A 19,372-nucleotide genomic window follows, 5' to 3' on the forward strand; every position below is an offset into this window, starting at 1 on the left:
GGTAGCAAGCTTCGGGAGGCTTCAGGAACCATTTCGCAGGAGAAAAATGGTGTCTGCGAAATTTCGCAGACACCCAAGAGGGCTGCGAAATTATTTCGCAACACCGAGCTATCTTCACAGGGCTGCGAAGTTGGCTTCCACCTTGAGGTTCCAAGCTTCCTTCTCGCGGCATGGTTCGTGCATCGTCAGAAGGAGAAACACCTTACTGTACAAAAGTGTTGCGAAATTCTCGCAACAAAAGGCTGATTCCGCAACACTTTAGAGTGATTGACTTGTAATGGCTGCAACTTCTTCGTTTCAACTCCGAATCGTGCACCGTTTGAAGCATTGGATTGTTGACTTCCTGAGCTTTGAAATGGTATATAGCATGCATCATTTGGACTTCATAAAGTGCTCCAAAAGTGGCTGCTACGACTGTCATCAAGAATAGGATTTATAGCAGATTCTCTTTGCTTTTTCTCCTTGCAATCCGGATTCACTCTTGGCAAATGAATTCTAAGCTTTGCCCAAGATTCCTCATAGCTCTCCTCAGACTTGACTTGCTTTGGTGATCAAAATACTAACAAAAACACCAAAACTTACACAAAGTGATCAAAATTGCTTTAAAGGATCCTTAACATGCCAATTGAGTTAAAAGGCCTAAACTACTACTCAAAAGTGTTTAAAAGGATTAATTATAGGCTATCAAATAGCACTTTTTGAGTAGTAATCAGTGAAGGTGCAATAGAGTCAAGCGGGGTGCTCCTCGAAACCAGCAATGGCTGGGCCCGGTATTCCCAAGTGCCAAAAATGTCTCAATGGTTTATGATCGGCATAGTAGAAAGATATCATCAAAGCATCGCACCCTCAATGCCTTTTTAGTTGTTGGTGATTGTCTCCTAGTTGGTTTACAACCTATTTTGGTGTTTATGTCCAAGGTGGATGGAAAATTCAAGTTTAACCCTATTAGTGTTAACTTTGTGACTGAGATTTCAAAGGTTATATTTCCAATTGTTATGCTTTTGCTCCAGGCTAGGCGTCAGAAAGTTGGAAAGAAACCTCTTCTCTCAGTTTCCGTATTTGTGCAGGCTGCCCGCAACAATGTGCTTCTTGTTATACCAACACTTCTATATGTTATCAATAACTACCTTAAGTTAATCATGCAACTTTATTTTAATCCTGAAACTGTGAAGATGCTTAGCAATCTGAAGGTTTTGGTAATTGCTGTTATTTTGAAGATAATTATGAGACATCATTTTTCCATGATTCAGTGGGGATGTTGGTTGATCCTAGAGAGACACGAGCTGGTGTATAAGAGGATTATCACGTAATGGTTCTCCCTACATTCGTAAGGAAATTCTTCCATCGTGTCAAGCTTGGTTTCTTCCTGCACAGTCCATTCCCCTCATAAGAAATATACAGAACCCAACCAATTAGAGATGAAATTCTCCGAGGATTGTTGAATTGTGATCTAATTGGCTTTCATACATTTGATTATGCTTGCCACTTCCTGTCTTGCAGCAGTAGAATGTTGAGTCTAGACTACGAATCTAAGTGGGGACACATTCGACTTGATTACTCAGGTCGGACTGCGTATATCAAAATTCTACCTGTAGGGGTTCATATGGGTAGACTTGAATCTGTAGTGAATCTTCGCTCTACATCTGCCAAAATCAAAGAAATTCAAAAACAATTTGAAGGAATAAAAATTGATTCTATGGATGACATGGATATATTTAAAGGTATTAGTCTAAAATTTCTTGTTGTAGAACAGCTCTTACATATATTGATGGCCAAGGAAAAATGCATCGGGTCAGCTATTCTGAATCTCACGCACAACAAGTAGAAATAGAACGCAAAGTTCATGCTGTGATCGATAAGTCTGCAGATAGGGGGTTCCGATCTCTTGCAGTGGCATACTAGGAAGTTCCTAATGGAATGATAGAGAGCTTGGCAGGTTTATGGCAATTTGTCGGCCACATGTCTCTCTTCGATCCACCTAGACATGACAGTGTAGAGGCAAAAAGGAGGAATTTTTCCAAAGAGGACACGTGTAGATTTTAGAGAGCAACATGACTCTTTGGACAACGGATTCAGTTGCCATTTTGACTTACCAAGAGGATTTTCTGAGTAACACGCACAAGAGCCACACATTCGGGAGGGGTATCACTGACACAAAGTAGGTAAGTTCCCATTTTTAATTTCAATATAATTTAGTTTTAAATTTAATTTTTTAATTTGGATGTGTTTGTGATTTTAATTCATTAATTTAATTAATTCTATTAGATAAAGTTCACTTTTAATTCGGTTTTAGTTTAGTTTTAATTTATTTTTTAATTTGGATATATTTGAGATTTTGATTCATAAGTTTTATTAATTCTGTTAGATAAAGTACATATTTTTAATTTCAATTTAATTTAGGTACAATTTATTCTCTTAATTTAAGTGTGTTTGTGATGTTAATTCCTTAGCTTAAATATTCGAGATAGATAAAGTTCATATTTTTTAAACCCCAAATTAGTTTATTTTTAATCTATCTATTAGTTTAAATATGTTTGTGATTTTAATTCATTACTTTAAATAATTCTGTTATATAAGATTTATATTTTTCAATTCTGAATTAATTTATTTTTAACCCATTTTTTTAGTTCAAGTATGTTAGTAATTTTAATTCATTAGTTTAAATAATCATGTTAGATAAAGTTCATGTTTTTAATTCCGAATTAGTTTAGTTTTAATCTATCTTTTAGTTCAAGTGTGTTAGTGAGTTTAATCCAATAGTATAGTTAATCATGTTAGATAAAGTTCATGTTTCTAATTCAAATTTAGTTCAATTTTTTAGTTTAAATACGTTTATGTGTTTGGTTGATCTTATGTTGGCTCTTGACTATTCTTCTTAGCTTATGTGTTTGGCTCCCCGTTTTTTTTTTCTTGATTAATATCTTCTAATTTTATTTGATCCAAAGTCATTTAGTTTATCACTTTGATAGTTCTTTGTGAAATTTAATTTTTGAGAGGCCATCAGAAAATAGTGAAGGTTAACCTCCATTCTCACCACTTTAGTTTGCTCGGATTGTAAAAAATTTCACTTTTTGAATTCATTTTCTTTAGTTTTGCTTGGTATTTTATTTCTTATGTTTTGTTGTTTTCATATTAATTCTCTTTAGTTTGAAATCAAATGCTTTTCTCGAAAGATACCTTTGAAAATTCTATTTTAAAAATAATTCATTTAAAGTCTTTAGAATCAAAATCTCACTTTTAAAAAAAAAATAAAATATGCAACCATTTTTTTTCCGGTTCACATCCTACTCAGTTTTCAATAAAAACTACGATTTTGAGTAAGACACAAATCCAAACTTGTGGTCCCAAATAAATAGGATAATTCTAGGCTAGATTTGTGTATATCAATGGGGGAAACCTTTACATAAGAAAATCATTTTAAAACTTATTTTTGTTACTACCTTTGCTACTTGTTGTAATCATATTTATATCTATTCTTTTAAGAATTATATTCAAGATGTATGTAATAATTAATTATTTCGTATACTTTGATCATTTTTGCTATGCTAATTAGATAACAAGCATGCTAGGATTTATTTATTTTATTATTTGTTATCTAATCCCTCCTGTCTTGTGGAAACACGTTACAAGTTACTTATGTTATCCAGGTTCGCTCCCCTAACATCCACTTTCTAAATTTTGTGAATATGATTGTCATTGTGAACTATGTCTATATTTGATAGTGCTTGGGTGTCTTGATATATATGTTTCATTTGTTCTATTATTTCTGATAAAGTGCATATTGTATGATATACTATTTGAACTAACTTTAATGTCTTGTGATATCATTTAAGAAGTAGTCCAGGTACGCACCCTAAATCTTCTTCATGATTGTGATTGGTTTTCTTGTTAAGCTTGTTATTTTTGAAATCACCTAGTCTATTTAGGTATCTATAATTAACCAATTAATTACCACATCTCCCTCAACTTAGTTAATAGAGACCTTTATAGGGCTTAGAGGGGTGCTACCTCCTAGAGGTACCTTCCCAATAAGTAAATTGATTCCTGGACCAAGACTCGGATTTTTCAAATACACACTTTTCCAAAAACTAGGGAGTCATTTTTTAGGGTTTTATTTCTTGTTTTATTTTCCCTTTAAAAATAAATAAAATAAATGACAACTCCGACTTTTCCAAAACTAAAATTTTCACCAATAAAAGCAAGTCATCGATCGAGTGGGGGCGCACGTGAAAAATGCGGGTCCACAAAGCAATTTCAGATTCTTTGAACTTTTGAGTTCTAATTCATCTTTGGATCTAGTGAAAAATCTACACATACAAGATCTAATTGAATCACATTGAATAATGTTATTCCTAGAACAAGCGTTCCATATATCCACAAAGCATCATACATGCCAAATTAAGAGAGATTATAAGAGAATTCTTATCAACAGGGAAACAATCATGATTGTTAGTTACCTGTGAGGGATATATTTTAGTGAATATTCTCTACTAACATCACTCTGGAATATATAAAATGTTTTAGCCGCTAAACACAATGATAAATAATATCCAAGAATTCCAAACATTGAAAATCAAACATAACCTTAAGCAAACACAGTTTTTATTTCTCCAACTTCATCCAAAAAAGAATTAGCGTCCTTGACTGAAAATCCATCATTCTAGCGTTGCAAATCAAACATAACCTTAGAGCATTAGCATCCTCGACTGAAAATCCATCATTCCTGCTCAATTGTACTGCTCTTCTCCAGCTGCAATGTCATCCATAAAAGCTTTAAGATTCTTGTGTGAAAATCCACCATTCATACTAAATTGTTCCAGTCTTCCTGCAGCAACTTCATCCAACAAAGCTTTAAGATTCTTATCTGAAACTGCTCCATCTTTCATACCTTCCCTTGTCAAGTCCTTCCATTTCTCACCATTCCTCATTTCTTCCACTTTTTCTTCAGCAACCTTATCTACCAAAGCCCCAAGATTCTTATCCGAATATCCAGCTTCGTTCACAGCTTCCGCTGCCAAATCCTTCCATTTCTCAGTGTTACTTCTCAATTCTTCCACTCTTTCTCCGTCAGCTTCCTCCACAAAAGCCTTATGATCCTTGTCTGAAGATCCACCTTGGTTCACAACTTGCCTTGCCAAATCTTTGCATTTCTCAGCATTCCTCACCGTTTCTTCGCCTCTTCCTTCAGGAACTTCATCCACAAAAACTATAAGATTCTTGTCTGAGATTCCACCTTCCTTCACAGTTTCCTTTTCCAAATCCTTCGGTTTATTAGCATTCCTTCTCATTTCTTCCACTCTCTCAGCCACAACTTCATCCACAAAAGCCTTAAGATTTCTGTCTGAAGATCCACCTTCCTTCACAGCTTCCCTTGCCAAATCTTTCCATTTCTCAGCATTCCTCCTCATTTCTCTTGCTCTTTCTCCATCTTCCATAACAATTTCCAAGCACCTCTTCATTTCATCACTTTCAACTATTCCTTCTTCATTAACGAGTGCTCGAACCCCAGTCTTCCACATTTCTGTGATCAGCTTTGCGTTGGTCCGTTGATCGCTCCATTGGGGAAATGCCACAATAGGGACCCCGCAAGCAAGGCCCTCTAAAGTTGAATTCCACCCACAATGTGTCACAAAACATCCCAATGATGGATGTGACAGAACCTCCAATTGGGAACACCAAGGCACTATCATCCCCTTCTCTTCCAATTCTTCTCTGCAACTCCACTTCTCTTCTTCTTGATCTTTGTCTTTCACATTTCCACTTCCTTGTGATCTTAGGACCCACAAAAAAGGCCGGCCACTATCTAGCAAAGCCCTCGCAATCTCTTCCATTTGCGGCTTTGGCAAATCACATAATGTCCCAAACGATACATAAATTACAGATGACTTGGGCTTGGAGTTCAACCATTGAATGCAGTCTGTAGAACCATGAAAAATGTCTGCTCCAAAAGAAGTATCTGACGGATCTTTAGCATCCAAGAAAGCAGATGGAATCAAAGGTCCAATCCCAATCAACTTAAGCTTATCCACAGACCTTAGAGCCTCAGCCTCTAATTCATTAAAGGTGTTCACCAGTACTTTAGGATTCGTTTCTTGGGTAAGTACCTCCACCTGCTCTTGAAATGTTGAGAAGGAAATCGAATCTAGAGTTGAAGAGCATAAAAAAGAGGTAAGATCATCACCAGTGAGTAAGAAAGAGGGAAGATCACCACAAGTCAGAAGTGGTAGCCCTGGTAGCTCAATGGAACATGAGGGATTATTGCTATTTTTTCTAACCACATCACCATAATAATTGAAGTAATAATAGTAGATATCCAAAACTGTTGCGGTTTGAATCCAAAGAAGCGCAGACGGAACATGAAGTCTACGCGCCACTCCTGTCACCCAAGGAAGCAGTAAAGTGTGCACCAAGCAAGTAACAGGTCGGCCTTGTTCAGCGCTGCGCAGGATAATATCAGTAAGAGCTTGTGATCCAGAACGCTTTATCTCCGACAACTGGTGACTGAAATCTGCCCTGGCCTTGTCCCATTCAGCATATCCATCCGGAAAGGTGGTGAAGGTTAAGCCAGCGGAGCTTGGAGCTTTGGCCATACGGCTGAGGGCGGAGACCCCGGTGACCAAAGTGACCTCCATGCCCATTCGGATTAGGCGTTTGGCGAATTGGAGGGTGGGATTGATGTGGCCCTGTGCTGGATAGGTTATAAGGAGGAAGTGGTGGTGCAACATGGTGGTGTCGCGTGGGGTTCCGGGTGGTTGGTTGAGGCTGCATATGAGAAGTGAAACTGAGAGGCTTTATAGAACCAGTCTTTCATGGAAATTGACTTTTATCTTCACTAAGTTGAGGTAGAGTCGCAGCTTTTTTTTTTTTGTACAAACCACAAATTTAGGAAATAGTATTTATTAAATTTTATTTCCTTTTCTTCACTTTTCCTTGTCGTTCATGTTCTTAAATGACTTTATTAGCTACCTTTCTGTTAAGGAAAATTATTTTCCATTTTTCAAATAAAGTAAAATAATAGTTCAGGTAATTATTAATTTTCCAAACCCAAATTTAAACTTTTGTCACCTTCTATTAATTTGCCTTTTATGTCCATCTTTCTTTTTATACCCACCCTTTTTTATTTATATAGATATAGATATAGATGATAGACAAAAAGATAGATATTCATGTCATATCTCAAATAAACGTAAAATTATAATTTTAACAAAGTAATTTGTTTAACCCAAATTTATTATTATAAAAAATGTATGGAACAAATAGTTAGGTGCCTTTGTAGGTTTATTTTCTTAATTTTCTGAATTAATGATTTGAATTCTCATTTGTATCCATATCTATATGGATATATATTCAAATTCTTAAAGGTCTCAAAGTATTTACATTTTTTTTTCTTTTCCAATATGAGTATATGATGATAATTTTTGTTCCTTTTAAAAGAACTTATATTCCACCTATTTTACATTTTTGTTCATTGTTAACTCAATTTTATATTTTTATTATTATAATTTTTGTTATTTTATCATTGTGAAAAGGAATACCTTCCTTATTTTGAAAATACTCATGTCATTTTTCATATATCTATATATATATATATATATATATATATATATATATATATATAGATATATATTAAAAAGAGTAAGTTAATAAAAGTAATTAGAAAAAAGGCAATATTTTATTTAAACTTAGGTTTAGAATATTAATAATTATTTGAATTTATTATTTTACCTTATTTGAAAAATGATGGGTTTAAACTTAATTTATTTTTCTTATTCATGCAACTTTATTTTTCTACTTTCTCTTCAGGAAGTTAAAAATATTTAGGTTATGTTTAGTTCTTAGAAAATATTAAAGAAAAAAAATAAAAAATGATTTTCTCATATTTGTCTTACTATAGAAAATATAAAAGAAAATCAAATATAATTAAAATTAATAAGAAATTTATATATATTTTAAATTGTTTAATCTTTATATAAATGGGTTAAATAAGTGAAATGAGTTTGAAGTACTTTATAAAAATAATTTATCATTTTTAAATCTATTTTTTTTTTCCTTTACTTTTTTTTTATTTTCTTTCTATTTTTCTGAAAACTTTTTACAAACTAAACATAACCTTAAAAGTTTTAAATAATTTTTATTAAAATTAATTTTTTAATTCCTTACTTCTTTATTCTTGGATACTTTCATCATCTAAACCAAATATAAAAACTATGCTCGGTTCCTAGAATGCAACAAGGAAAGGAAAAAAAATTAAGAAAAATAATTTTTTCATGTTTGATTTTATTATAAAAAAAATGTCATAGAAAGTTAAATATAATTAAAATTATTAAGAAATTTATATATCTTAAAATGATTTAATTTATATATAGAAAAGTTAAATTTGTGAAAAAATTTTGAAGTAATATATAAAAATAGTTTATTTTTTATTTTCCTTCACTTTTTCTTTTTTTCTACGTTTCTTTGTATTTTCTTTCTCTCACATTTTTCTTCAAACTTTTCGAGAACCACACATAACCAAAAGTTTACATATTTGCTGGAAATCAAAACTCAGATATTTAAAAAAAAATAAAAATAAATAAATCCTATTAAAATTGATCAATTGTATATTATTGTGAAAATTATATTGATGGGAACTTTTCTTTTATTTTCTTTTCCTTTTTTTATTTTTATTTTATTTTGGTCAAACTGAACGACTAAATTTAAAAGAATCTATGAAATTTCAGGCCTCTATTACACCATAAATTAGCAATTCTTCAACCTAGGAAGACCAGAAGTCATTCTTTCTCCTTGACTTGGGGATGACTAACCATGTATTTGACCGTATTTTTACTTGTATTTATTAGTATTTTTACTTGAAATATTTTTAATGAAAATGTTTTTAAGATAATCACTTGTTAAGTGTTTCTTAAAAAAATATTACAAGTGATTTCTCATATTTTTGAAAACGTTTCGTAAATTTTCTTAAATACTTTTTTTTTATTTAAAAAACACCTTTTAGATTAAAAGCGCTTCTTAAATCACTATCAAGCAGAATTTAAAAGTTCTTCCTCTTTACGTCCATTTTTTGGAATGGAGCTCTTTCCCTTTCATAGGTAAAGTTGAATAGGGACAATCTTGATAATGGAAGGCATAGAAAGTAAACTTCTCTATTTTATTTCTATCTTGTTCTTTCTCTGTGCCCCCTTTGACACAGAAAGATTTGGCCTTTTATTTATTTTTTCTTCAAAGAAAACATATAGTAATTGTCCTTTTGGTTCTTTTTTAGTTGTTTTTTTTTTTTTTTTTGAAATTGTCTTTGGCGTTTCCTTTGCCAAAGCTGTGAGAATCATAATTACTTATGCTTTTCATTTTTCTTTATCAAAATAATAATAATAGAAAAAGGCCCAAAAAGAATAAAGCATGCCAGCATGATTCTCACTATGCTAAAACACTAACTAATTCTAAAACTAATAGAGAGAAGTCGGTCGACCCTTAACTCATAGTTTCTTTTTGTAAAGCTACTAGGAAAAAGGTGATCAACAATGAATAGGACCCAAAAGGTTGGTGAAGAGTCTTTTCCCAACAAGTTCAAAGAATTTAACACTCCAATTTCATGAAAGGTTTTATTTTCACTTCATTTGTCTTTCTTGTTATAATTGCTTCTCATTTTCTTTCTCGGGCCTAGTAAATTTAATAATAAGAATAAGACTTTGTTGGCTAAAAAGGTAATTTAAAATCAGTGAAATGATTAGAATTTGATTTTGATGTTTCAAATTGTATTAAATCAAATATTTTTATGAAATTCGATATTACATGCCATTAGTATGTTTTAAGAGTTATTATTTAAGTAATTTGTTTTAAGTTTTACGAGTGATATTGTTACACCCTGTTGGAGTTAGGTTCAGGTGCTCAAGTGGGATTGACCTAACCCAATCCAACAAAAAGAGAGAGATGGGGGAACAGTTTTTGAGAGTTGAAACTATCCCTTTATAATATAAAAAAGATCTCTCTCTTTCTAAAAACATGCTTCTGTAAGAAAGTTTTTTCTTTTGAATTTGATCCATTTTTTTCCCTCTATGAAAAAGAAGGTTGAAGGCATTTGTATTGTAAAATATAGTGGTTCTCAAATTTTTGTAATTTCATTTATGACTTGGGACAAAAATTCATCAATGAAACAACCAAATTTGGATTTTGGGAATTTCAAAAAGGAATCCGAAGTCTTTTTTTCTAACACACCCTACTTATTAGATTTTTTTTTTAAAAAAATTTAAGTCCAATTAATAGTTGAATACGGTGTTCATTACAAGTCTAGTGATTTAAGATTTTAGTTATGAGATAGTCCTAGCTTGGGGAGCACATTTTGAGGAAAAGTGTTTGGCAGTTAGGAAACTTAATTCCGGAAATTTGGGTTTGATTTAGAATTGTATGCATCTTAATACAATCTTGGTTATGTTATTAGTCCATGCATGTCTCCTACGTGGGATATATTAAAATATTCATGTCATTGCTCAGATAAATATAAAATAGTTATAAATGCTTTGTAGATGCTTTATTTGTAAACATTTTGTAAATAATCTCATTAAGGGTGGTGAAAGACCATGACTTTCAGATAGGAGTAAAAACCTTTTGTTTACTTATCTTAAAATTAACTATTAAATGAAAGGCACTTTGCATAGCCTATGAAAGTCTATCCTTCCAATATTGTACAATGATACAACAATTTTAAGAAGCATTCTTTCTTCTCCTTCTTTTCTTCCTTTCATTATTTATTTCTTTTATTCTTTCAATTTTGTGTTATTTTACATACATTTTCAGCATGAATTCCTCCAAAGGTAATTTTAGGGTTGTTAATAAAAAATAAATTTTACATAGAAATTTATATTAGTTTTTATTTTGATCATTTAAATTATGTTATATATATATAACCAATAACACTTACGAAGAGAAATAACTTATTATCAAAAGAGGTGAAGGAAATGAAGGGGTGGAAGCTTTGGAGCTTACAGTACTTGAAAGCATAACTTTTAACTCGAACATACGAAACATTGTAATATAGTTTAATTACAAATTTGGGGAGAATTTTTTATGCTTACAAATGTGGCCAATGCCTTCTTAAATGCAAAAAATATAAAATCTTAAATAGTTGACACCCATGAGTGAATAGTGAATAGTGAATAGTGAATAGTAAAATTGAGTTTTTATTGTAACATTTTCAACTTTTTCTTTGTAATCTTAACTATAGTTGCACATGTTAAAAAGAAATAAACTTTTCTATGGGACTTTCTCAAAAAAAAAATCCTACTTTAGCACTAAAATTTGAGGCAAAGTTTGTTTAAGTGATGAATCTGATGCTGGTAAATCTTCTTTTGTTATGGCACTTTTGAGTTTTAATGCTAAGGCAGAAAAGGAAATCTTAACTTGATGCATGCAAAAGGTTCATGAAATATGTTGTCGATGTAGCACTTTCTGAGTTTTAATGCTAAAGGCAGAAAAACAGGAAATCTTATTTGATGCATGCAAAAGGTTCATGAAATATGTTGTTGGTGTAATATTCATGGCTTTTGATCTCAAAGTATTCTTTCTATAGGTGAATCATAGATAACCTTGATTTTTTTTTATGGGAGGAAGAATTCCTTCATAATCGTCTTCATTATCTTGAAAATAATTAGTGGAGGAATCTTTTTACTCTACTTCAACCTTTGAACCAACATCTTCATCTTCATCTTGGGAAATGTTGCAGAGGTTATCATTGAGGAGCTTTTAATACTTCTTCATTATCTTAGTTGCAGCTAGTTGAGCTTAAACTTGTTGCTCCTTGAGAAGAAATTGAGACATATCTTCTATGGTTGGGTCTTAGATGGATGATTCTAAAGATACTCCTAAACTTCCTGGACTGAGGGATATTTATTCTACAAGTCATCCACCATTTTTTTCTTAAAAGTCCTTCCTAGAAAGGAAAAGATTGTTGAGGCATCTTTAATAATGGTATAGTCCTACTAGACTATCTATGTTAGTGCAAACTCACTGAAGAGGAATAATATTTGAGGAAAATTTGAAATTTCCTTGGGAGAATGAAGGATTTTTGGAAAAGTCAAGGGGTAAGGATCCTAATAGTTGGGCCAAAATAATTCCACTAATTGCAAAAGTAGAAAGGCAAGGTTAATTAAAACTTTGATTGAAAATAAAACATCCATGAATGACGGAAGTTCATTCTAAATGAGAAATGTATTCAAACATACTCTTTGATAATCCTAATAATTAAAAAATTCAGGCTCAGAGGGTTTGGAAAATACCCTCAAATAGTCAGAGTTACCTCTCCACTATGCAACCATGAGGATCTTAAGGATATAAAAGTGGAATACACAAGCTCTAAATTATTAAGCTTATTTGGATAGTGCTTAATTATGACAAGTTCAATGTCCACAAGGATAAGTTCTCTTGTTTTTTAAGAGATCACCTAAAGGATAATGAAAATTATGAAAAAAAAAAAAGTTTGCTTAGCAATCTCTCTTGGGTTTTCACTAAAAAGTTCTCTCTCAATGACCACAATAGTTTGATTAAGATTCTTTTTTCAATAATAGGACTTTTTAGAAATTGATTTGGGGTTGACAACCTCCCCAACTTGTTTTCTTAAATTAAAAGAACTTGAAGCTACTTTCTTTGGAGAGGAAGAGGATTGAACAATTTGTTTAAAGGTATAAGACCCTAAAATTGTTGGAAAATGAATAGCCTTAAAGAGTTTTGATTGACCCAAAGGTTCATAAAAAAGGGTTAAAAACTTATTGGAAAGGATTGAAATAGGCAACAATGGGAGGGAATGGAAGAAATGAAAAAATGTTGTATTTCTTATTCTTTTTCTTGTTCAGGTGAAGATTCCAAGGAAGTTTTTTGGTGCTTAAACTGCTAGAAGCATCTTGAGATTCTTACAATCTCTAGGTTCTTATGGTTTCTTAGATGATTGGGAAGAAGACTTAGAAGGTTGGCTGACCTTTTTAGGGGTCATGGTTTCATGAATTTTGCAAAAATTCACAATTAAGAAAATCAAGGGCTAAGTTGTTTTTTCCTTTAATATATTCAATATAGAAATAAAAAATACTTAAAATTGCTTGTCATCTTGAAAAATATACTTAGAAACTATATTTTTAACATCTTTTTACAAAACTAATTTTGCATATTTGCAATAAACATGAACTAAAAACTTTTAATTTAAAATATTGTTTTAAAATTTTGAAATGCATAAAATAATGCTTAAAATCTCTTTTTGATAGTGCTATAACTTAGGCTTGATTCCAAGTCATTGAGGCAAATCTCACTAATTTTTCTTTGTCTTCATCCTTTTACTTCAGAATTCCACCATAACCTATTTTTGAAGCATTTGTCTACACAATGTTAAAGGCTTCCGATTAGTTAATTAATGTGACACACGACAAAGCCTTGACTTTAGTTTTAATAAGCCTAAAAATTCTAGTATGCTCATTCCATGGTATTGAATCCTTCTTAAGTCACTTTTTTAAGGGTGCACATAGCTGATATGTCCTTGTGAAATTCTGAAATATAATTGGTGCTTCCAAAGAAACATTGCAACTATTTCTTATCCTTAACCTCAATTAGAAATTTATCAACTAACTAAATTGTTCTTTGAATAGGAGTTATAGTTCCATGGTAGATGGGATGACCTAAATCTATTTTTGGTATGAAAAAGGTTAATCTTAAAGCCTAATAAATTTAAACCATTTTCTTTTATGTTATTGATTAACTTATTATGGTGTTTCCAATGTTCTTATAAGGATGAAAAGAAACTAGAGCATCATCTAGATAAACAATGAGGAATTTTGAAAAATGGTTAAAATTTTCATTTATTATGTTTCAGAATTCTGAGACTGCATTCTCAAGTCTAAAGGGCACTACATTCCCTTCATAATGTCCACAAGGTAACGTGAAAGTTGTCTTATAATGATCCTTTTCAATTATATGGATTTGTCAAAATTGTGATTTCATGTCAAACTTAGAAAATATCTTAGACTTAATTAAACTTTGGAGAAATCCTTTTGCTAGAAATAGGATATCTAATCCATCACTAAGAGGTTCATAATGAATTGCTAACTTATGTATTCCTCTTTCTAATTCAGCTTATCTTTTAACATAAAAGGTAGAACAACTCCAAGGAGATTTAGATTTTATAATGAATTGTTTTATAGAGAAATTCTTGAATTTCATTTTTATAGTATGTTAATAATTCATGATTCATTTGAATTGGTCTTAACTTACTGGGAATATATGTTTTCTTAAATTCTAAGTTATGGGGTAATTCTACAAAATGATAAAAATATCAATTATTAAGAAAATATTAGTAGTTGGATTTTATGGATATATCGAAAAATGTCAACAAAAATTTTGATTAAAAAAATAACTTATATAAATGCTAGGAAAGCCTTTAAAAAAAATATCAAATAAGCAATTATATAGATATTAAAAAAATTAATGAAGAAAACAACATATGTACGATAAAATTTGTAGCATTTGACAATAATGTGTTAAAATTGAAAATACATTTAATATTAAAATAATGATCTGTTTAATATATATACATATCCATGGGAAAAAAAATATATTAAAATAAAATTTCTAATTATTTTATTTTAAAATTTCATTTTATTAATTGTTAAGAAAATAGAAACTACAAATGATAATGTGTTTTAACTCTTGATCATACATATGGCATCCTTGCATCCAAGATGTCCCTTGCAATTTAATGTATAACCTTTGCAATTTTGGTTTTCTGATTCAATTCACCCTTCGTCCTTGCATCTAGGATGTCCCAAGAGGATTTCAAGGTCATCTTTATTTGTGAGTTATGGTTGTAAACATCAAAACCTTAAAGAAAATATAAGAAAACCAGACATGCCTAAGATGACAAACAATTACTTAGTTAAAGGGCACTTTTAATGTTGAAATCAAGCAAAAGTTGTGATATTTGGCCTTATTTTTATGCAAAAAATGACATTAATCACTTAAACTTAGGAAGTTCTTAAGGCAAAATCAATATAACTTTTAATTTAGCCCTTAGTCCATGGAATCTCTTATATAATTAGGCAAGCCACTTTCATATTCTAAGTTAGTATCCAATCACAATCCTTAACATCCTTGTTACCAAGTAAAGAACCTCACTATTTGGGTGATTGCTCCTACTACTAACATATCTAATCCCATCCTTAATAGAATCCACATCCCTTGATACCTTGTCCCAACTCATCATTATGATGGTGAAAAATCAAGTCGGACCATAAGATGATAATAAAAGTCCATATCCATTGATTCCTTGAACCAACCCACCATTATAGCCCAAATAAGTTTAAAGAAAATATTTTAAAATCCTTCAAATAATTGTTTTTAAAAAAAAATTAACTATCGCAATTGAAAATTACTTTTTCCACAAAACTTATTTTTCTTAGTTTTATACCTTCCAATTTAACAAATTTTCTAAATTTGGAATATTATTTTCATAATAATTTATTCCATTAAAATGAATGAAACCTTGAATTTTAGCAATGTCATTTTTGGTAACTTCCTTAATAATAAATTATCTGTCATGTAATTTTCCAAGATATTTTGAGAATTTTTATAGAACAAAACCTTGAAGAATAATTTTATAAAAGGAAAAAAATCATGTTAAACTATTTCAAAAAATATTTCCATAAAACAAATCAATCTTTTCTTATTTCATGCACTTTCCAATTTATACATATATACATACATACATATATACATACATACATATATGTATATATATATATATATATATATATATATATATATATATATATATATGTATGTATATATGTATGTATGTATGCATTTGGAAAGTAATTCTATGAAAAATTATTCCTATAAGGTTTACCAAAAATTCTCATAATTATTTATTTGCAACCATATTCACATAAATTTATATCAAAATATAATCAAACATATATAAGGAAATAATAAGATAATATGGAAAGTAAATAATTAAAAAAAAAAAATCTCATGGTTCTAGGATCTTATGGTAAATAATTTTGGAAATTTCTTTCTTGGAATCAAACATCCAAAAGATGCCAAAAAAAGAATCCAAGCTTGTTGTAACTCAAAAACCAAACCCAACAATAGGCCAAAAATAAGCCCAAGCCACAAAAAAAAAAAATTGGTCCAAACTCAATCCCAAAGTAGCATTGCCTTTTTCATAACCTTAATTCAATTGGTCATATATCCCTTGTTTAAACTTTGAGTTGCAAACTATATCAAGTATTGGATTCTTGACTTTTTAAGCTTCAAAATTATAAGTGCCTTAGCTATCAAACTCATGGGAGATTGCCTTAATTTTGATTCAAAGTCAAAGCTAATGTGTTGCCATTTTTTTTGCCCTTTTTTACTTTGGATTCTCTTGGAAAATAACTATTTTCATGCTTGGAATCATTGCTTGATTGGATCCCAAAATGAGAACTGGTCTTATATTACAACCATAAAATAATAACAAAATTTACAATGAAAAAAATCCTATGCTCCTAGCACGAAGCTTACAACCATTTTATGAAAGAATAAAAATAATTTTTTTTTACAAGAAATCAACAGTCTATGCTCTTCAAACAAAGGTTACCCAAACTATTACAACAAAATATTCAAAATATAATTTCATGCATTCATCCTTAGGCCATAATATGAAGAAAAAAAAACCAATAAAATAGATGTGAGCACATCCTAGAAAGGACCTAACATGTTTTTCCCTAACCGAAGGTTCTAATCCTTGTTGCTGAAATATCTAAAAAAAAAAAAATCCATTATAAACCCTCGGTTATTAGGGTTTATGCATTTATCTTCCTAGGAATACTTGAACTTGGTAATAAAAGTATTTCATTTAAATATTAATTCCAAATTTAGGAACTAAAAAAACCATGCATTTGGATTTGGATGTTCTCAAATCATTCTCCAATTGATGTAAGGATCTAAAAAACCCATGGATTTTACATCTAATGACTTCGTCTTCAATCCTTAACACATGTGTAAAGTTGATGGAGGCTAGGACTCTTTCTTTATAGGAATGAAATGAATGGATTAGCTAGGTTTATATAGCCACCCTTTTGGGCTTAAGAGACTTTGGCCCAACTTGGGTTCGAGTCATTTAATTTAGCTCTTTGGGTTGTAATTAATTAATTAGTAATATTAAATTCCAATTAATTAATTAATCCAATCTAAAAAAAAACCCAAAGTAATTAATAATTAAATATTGTGTAGTTTTATGCTTTCATCAAAACACCTTATGCATATAAATGGTTAAAATCATAAATTCTTGTGCAACCTCACACTTTTATCAAAATGCCCTTATGTACAAATATGATTAAATCTCTAATTTATCTCAAACCTTTTATGCTAACAAAGATTGTAAGCTTGAATAAAGACCATTGAGATCCATAGTAAATACTAACTCCTTTAGAACCTAGTTTTGAAGTTGACTTAACACTCTAGCAAATAGAGTTAACTGTACTCCAATACCTTATGAAATTGTTTCAAGATGAAAATTGATTTTTTTCTTTTTCTTTTTAGGTCTACAATCTACTATCCATTGCATGTAGTAGACTTCCAATGAACTAATGTTTGTAATCTAACAAGGTATATAGAAACTATCAACCTCTCAAGATTACACCTACTATCCTTTAGTCTCAAATCCTCATATTTTGTTATCATTTGGTAGTCTACAAAAGACATATTTCAAATCCTACTTAAGTAATTACTATAATGTCACAAATTTCATGATCAAAAGTCCTTGAAATCACTTAAAAGGGCACATGCACTATCTCAATCCTATGAAATATCGTAGTGTCTCTATTGAAAATACTTGTTGTCACCTACCTTAATTAATGGTGACCCAATCTATAGGGAATATATGGTCCCTTAGAGTCTCACTTGTTGTGAAAGTCACTAAAGACCTCAATACTAACTCAATATTCTCTTAAGGTTAAGAATCCATGCAACATAGTAGTTTGATGAAATTATGATTACCCGATAGCTAATGTCATGATTCACTATAGATATTGTCCAATATATAACCATACACACTACTGCACTTACTATGAGAAACTCATTCTAAATACCCAAATAAGTCATCTCTTCAATAAAAGGTAGTACATTACAACCTCAGATGAATTGTCTAAGTATATGAACCAGTGGCGAACAACTCATCAACTTGCAAAGAACCTATAACTTTGATCTTTCATGCAAAATTTAAAATTTCTCTTGTTACATCATGTTTTCTTTTAAGAGCTCTATCATAATAATATAGACTATCATCAATCAAAGTTAACCCAATAATATAATAGGAAGACAATGTTATGTACATTGCATAGATAAAATGTGATCATATTAAAGAAAATAGAACTAAACATATTTCACCAAAGTTCTTATATACACATGATCTCTAGAAAAGTGGCCAAATTGATGTTCAACAAATACATTCAAATGATAATCTAGTAAATTTATTCACAAATTCATTATCAACCTCAGTATTTAGGAGATTAATACACAAGATTGAAATATGTCAGATCAAGGATCCTTCATTATAAAATTGATATGAGGTATTAACATGAGAGGAAAGAAACCCTCAGACCTTCCTTTATGACCCTTAGACCATGTCATTATATGATTCTCTTGTGTGGTTAAGTGGTTCACCTTTGGTTTTTTGGGACTGTACCTTAGGTACTATCTTAATAGCCCTTAAGTACCACCTTAATCAACCTTAGGTATTACCTTAACCTAGCTTAACTACTACCTAAGGTTCAATTGTCAATTGAACACAGTCCCCAATTGGTTCCACTTGGGGCATGTCATGATGTGGTTTTTGAGTGTTCAATTGGTTCCACTTTGGTTTTTTGGGGACTGTGTTCAATTGTCACTTTTACTAAGGTAGGTTAAGGTAGTAACAGAGATACAGTCCCCAAAAAACCAAAGGTGAACTACTTGACCACACAAGAGAATCACATAATGGCATGGTCTAAGGGTCACAAAGGAAGGTACGAGGCTTGGGAAAGGTAGAACCCAACTTTAACTAAGGTAGTAACTAAGGTCCCTTAAGGTAGAACTTAAGGTACATTAAGGTAGTACCTAAGGGCTATTAAGGTAGTACTTAAGGTACAGTCCCAAAAAACCAAAGGTGAACCACTTGACCACACAAGAGAATCACATAATGGCATGGTCTAAGCGTCACAAAAGAAGGTCCAAGGGTTGGGAAATGTAGATCCCAACTTTAACTAAGGTAGTACCTAAGGTACATTAAGGTAGTACCTAAGGTACAATCCCAAAAAACCAAGGGTGAACTACTGGACCACACAAGAAAATCACATAATGGCATGATCTAAGGGTCACAAAGGAA

At 31.0% G+C, this 19,372-nt stretch overlaps 2 protein-coding genes across 2 annotated transcripts; one reads left to right on the plus strand and one right to left on the minus strand.

Annotated features, from left to right (window-relative positions):
- The first annotated feature begins 797 nt into the window (after nt 1–797).
- On the plus strand, nt 798–1,902 carry LOC104879409 (CMP-sialic acid transporter 3-like). The gene is made up of 2 exons (XM_010652144.1): nt 798–1,257; nt 1,754–1,902. Exons 1-2 carry the CDS (start codon nt 798–800, stop codon nt 1,900–1,902), a joined length of 609 nt encoding a protein of 202 aa, XP_010650446.1.
- Nucleotides 1,903–4,614: 2,712 nt separating this feature from the next.
- Nucleotides 4,615–6,759, minus strand: LOC100252126 (crocetin glucosyltransferase, chloroplastic-like). Its single transcript, XM_010652145.3, has one exon. It carries the CDS (start codon nt 6,723–6,725, stop codon nt 4,728–4,730), a length of 1,998 nt encoding a protein of 665 aa, XP_010650447.1. The 5' UTR covers nt 6,726–6,759; the 3' UTR covers nt 4,615–4,727.
- Between the last annotated feature and the right edge of the window lie 12,613 nt (nt 6,760–19,372).

The sequence above is a fragment of the Vitis vinifera genome, chromosome 5 (genome assembly GCF_030704535.1).
Source record: "Vitis vinifera cultivar Pinot Noir 40024 chromosome 5, ASM3070453v1".
Taxonomy (NCBI): domain Eukaryota; kingdom Viridiplantae; phylum Streptophyta; class Magnoliopsida; order Vitales; family Vitaceae; genus Vitis; species Vitis vinifera.

Coding starts and splice junctions, on each gene's coding strand:
- LOC104879409 (XM_010652144.1), top strand. CDS start 798: ATGGTTTATGATCGGCATAGTAGAAAGATATCATCAAAGCATCGCACC. Junction 1,258..1,753: donor TTCCATGATTCAGTGGGGAT/GTTGGTTGATCC, acceptor GTTGTAGAACAG/CTCTTACATATATTGATGGC.
- LOC100252126 (XM_010652145.3), bottom strand. CDS start 6,725: ATGTTGCACCACCACTTCCTCCTTATAACCTATCCAGCACAGGGCCAC.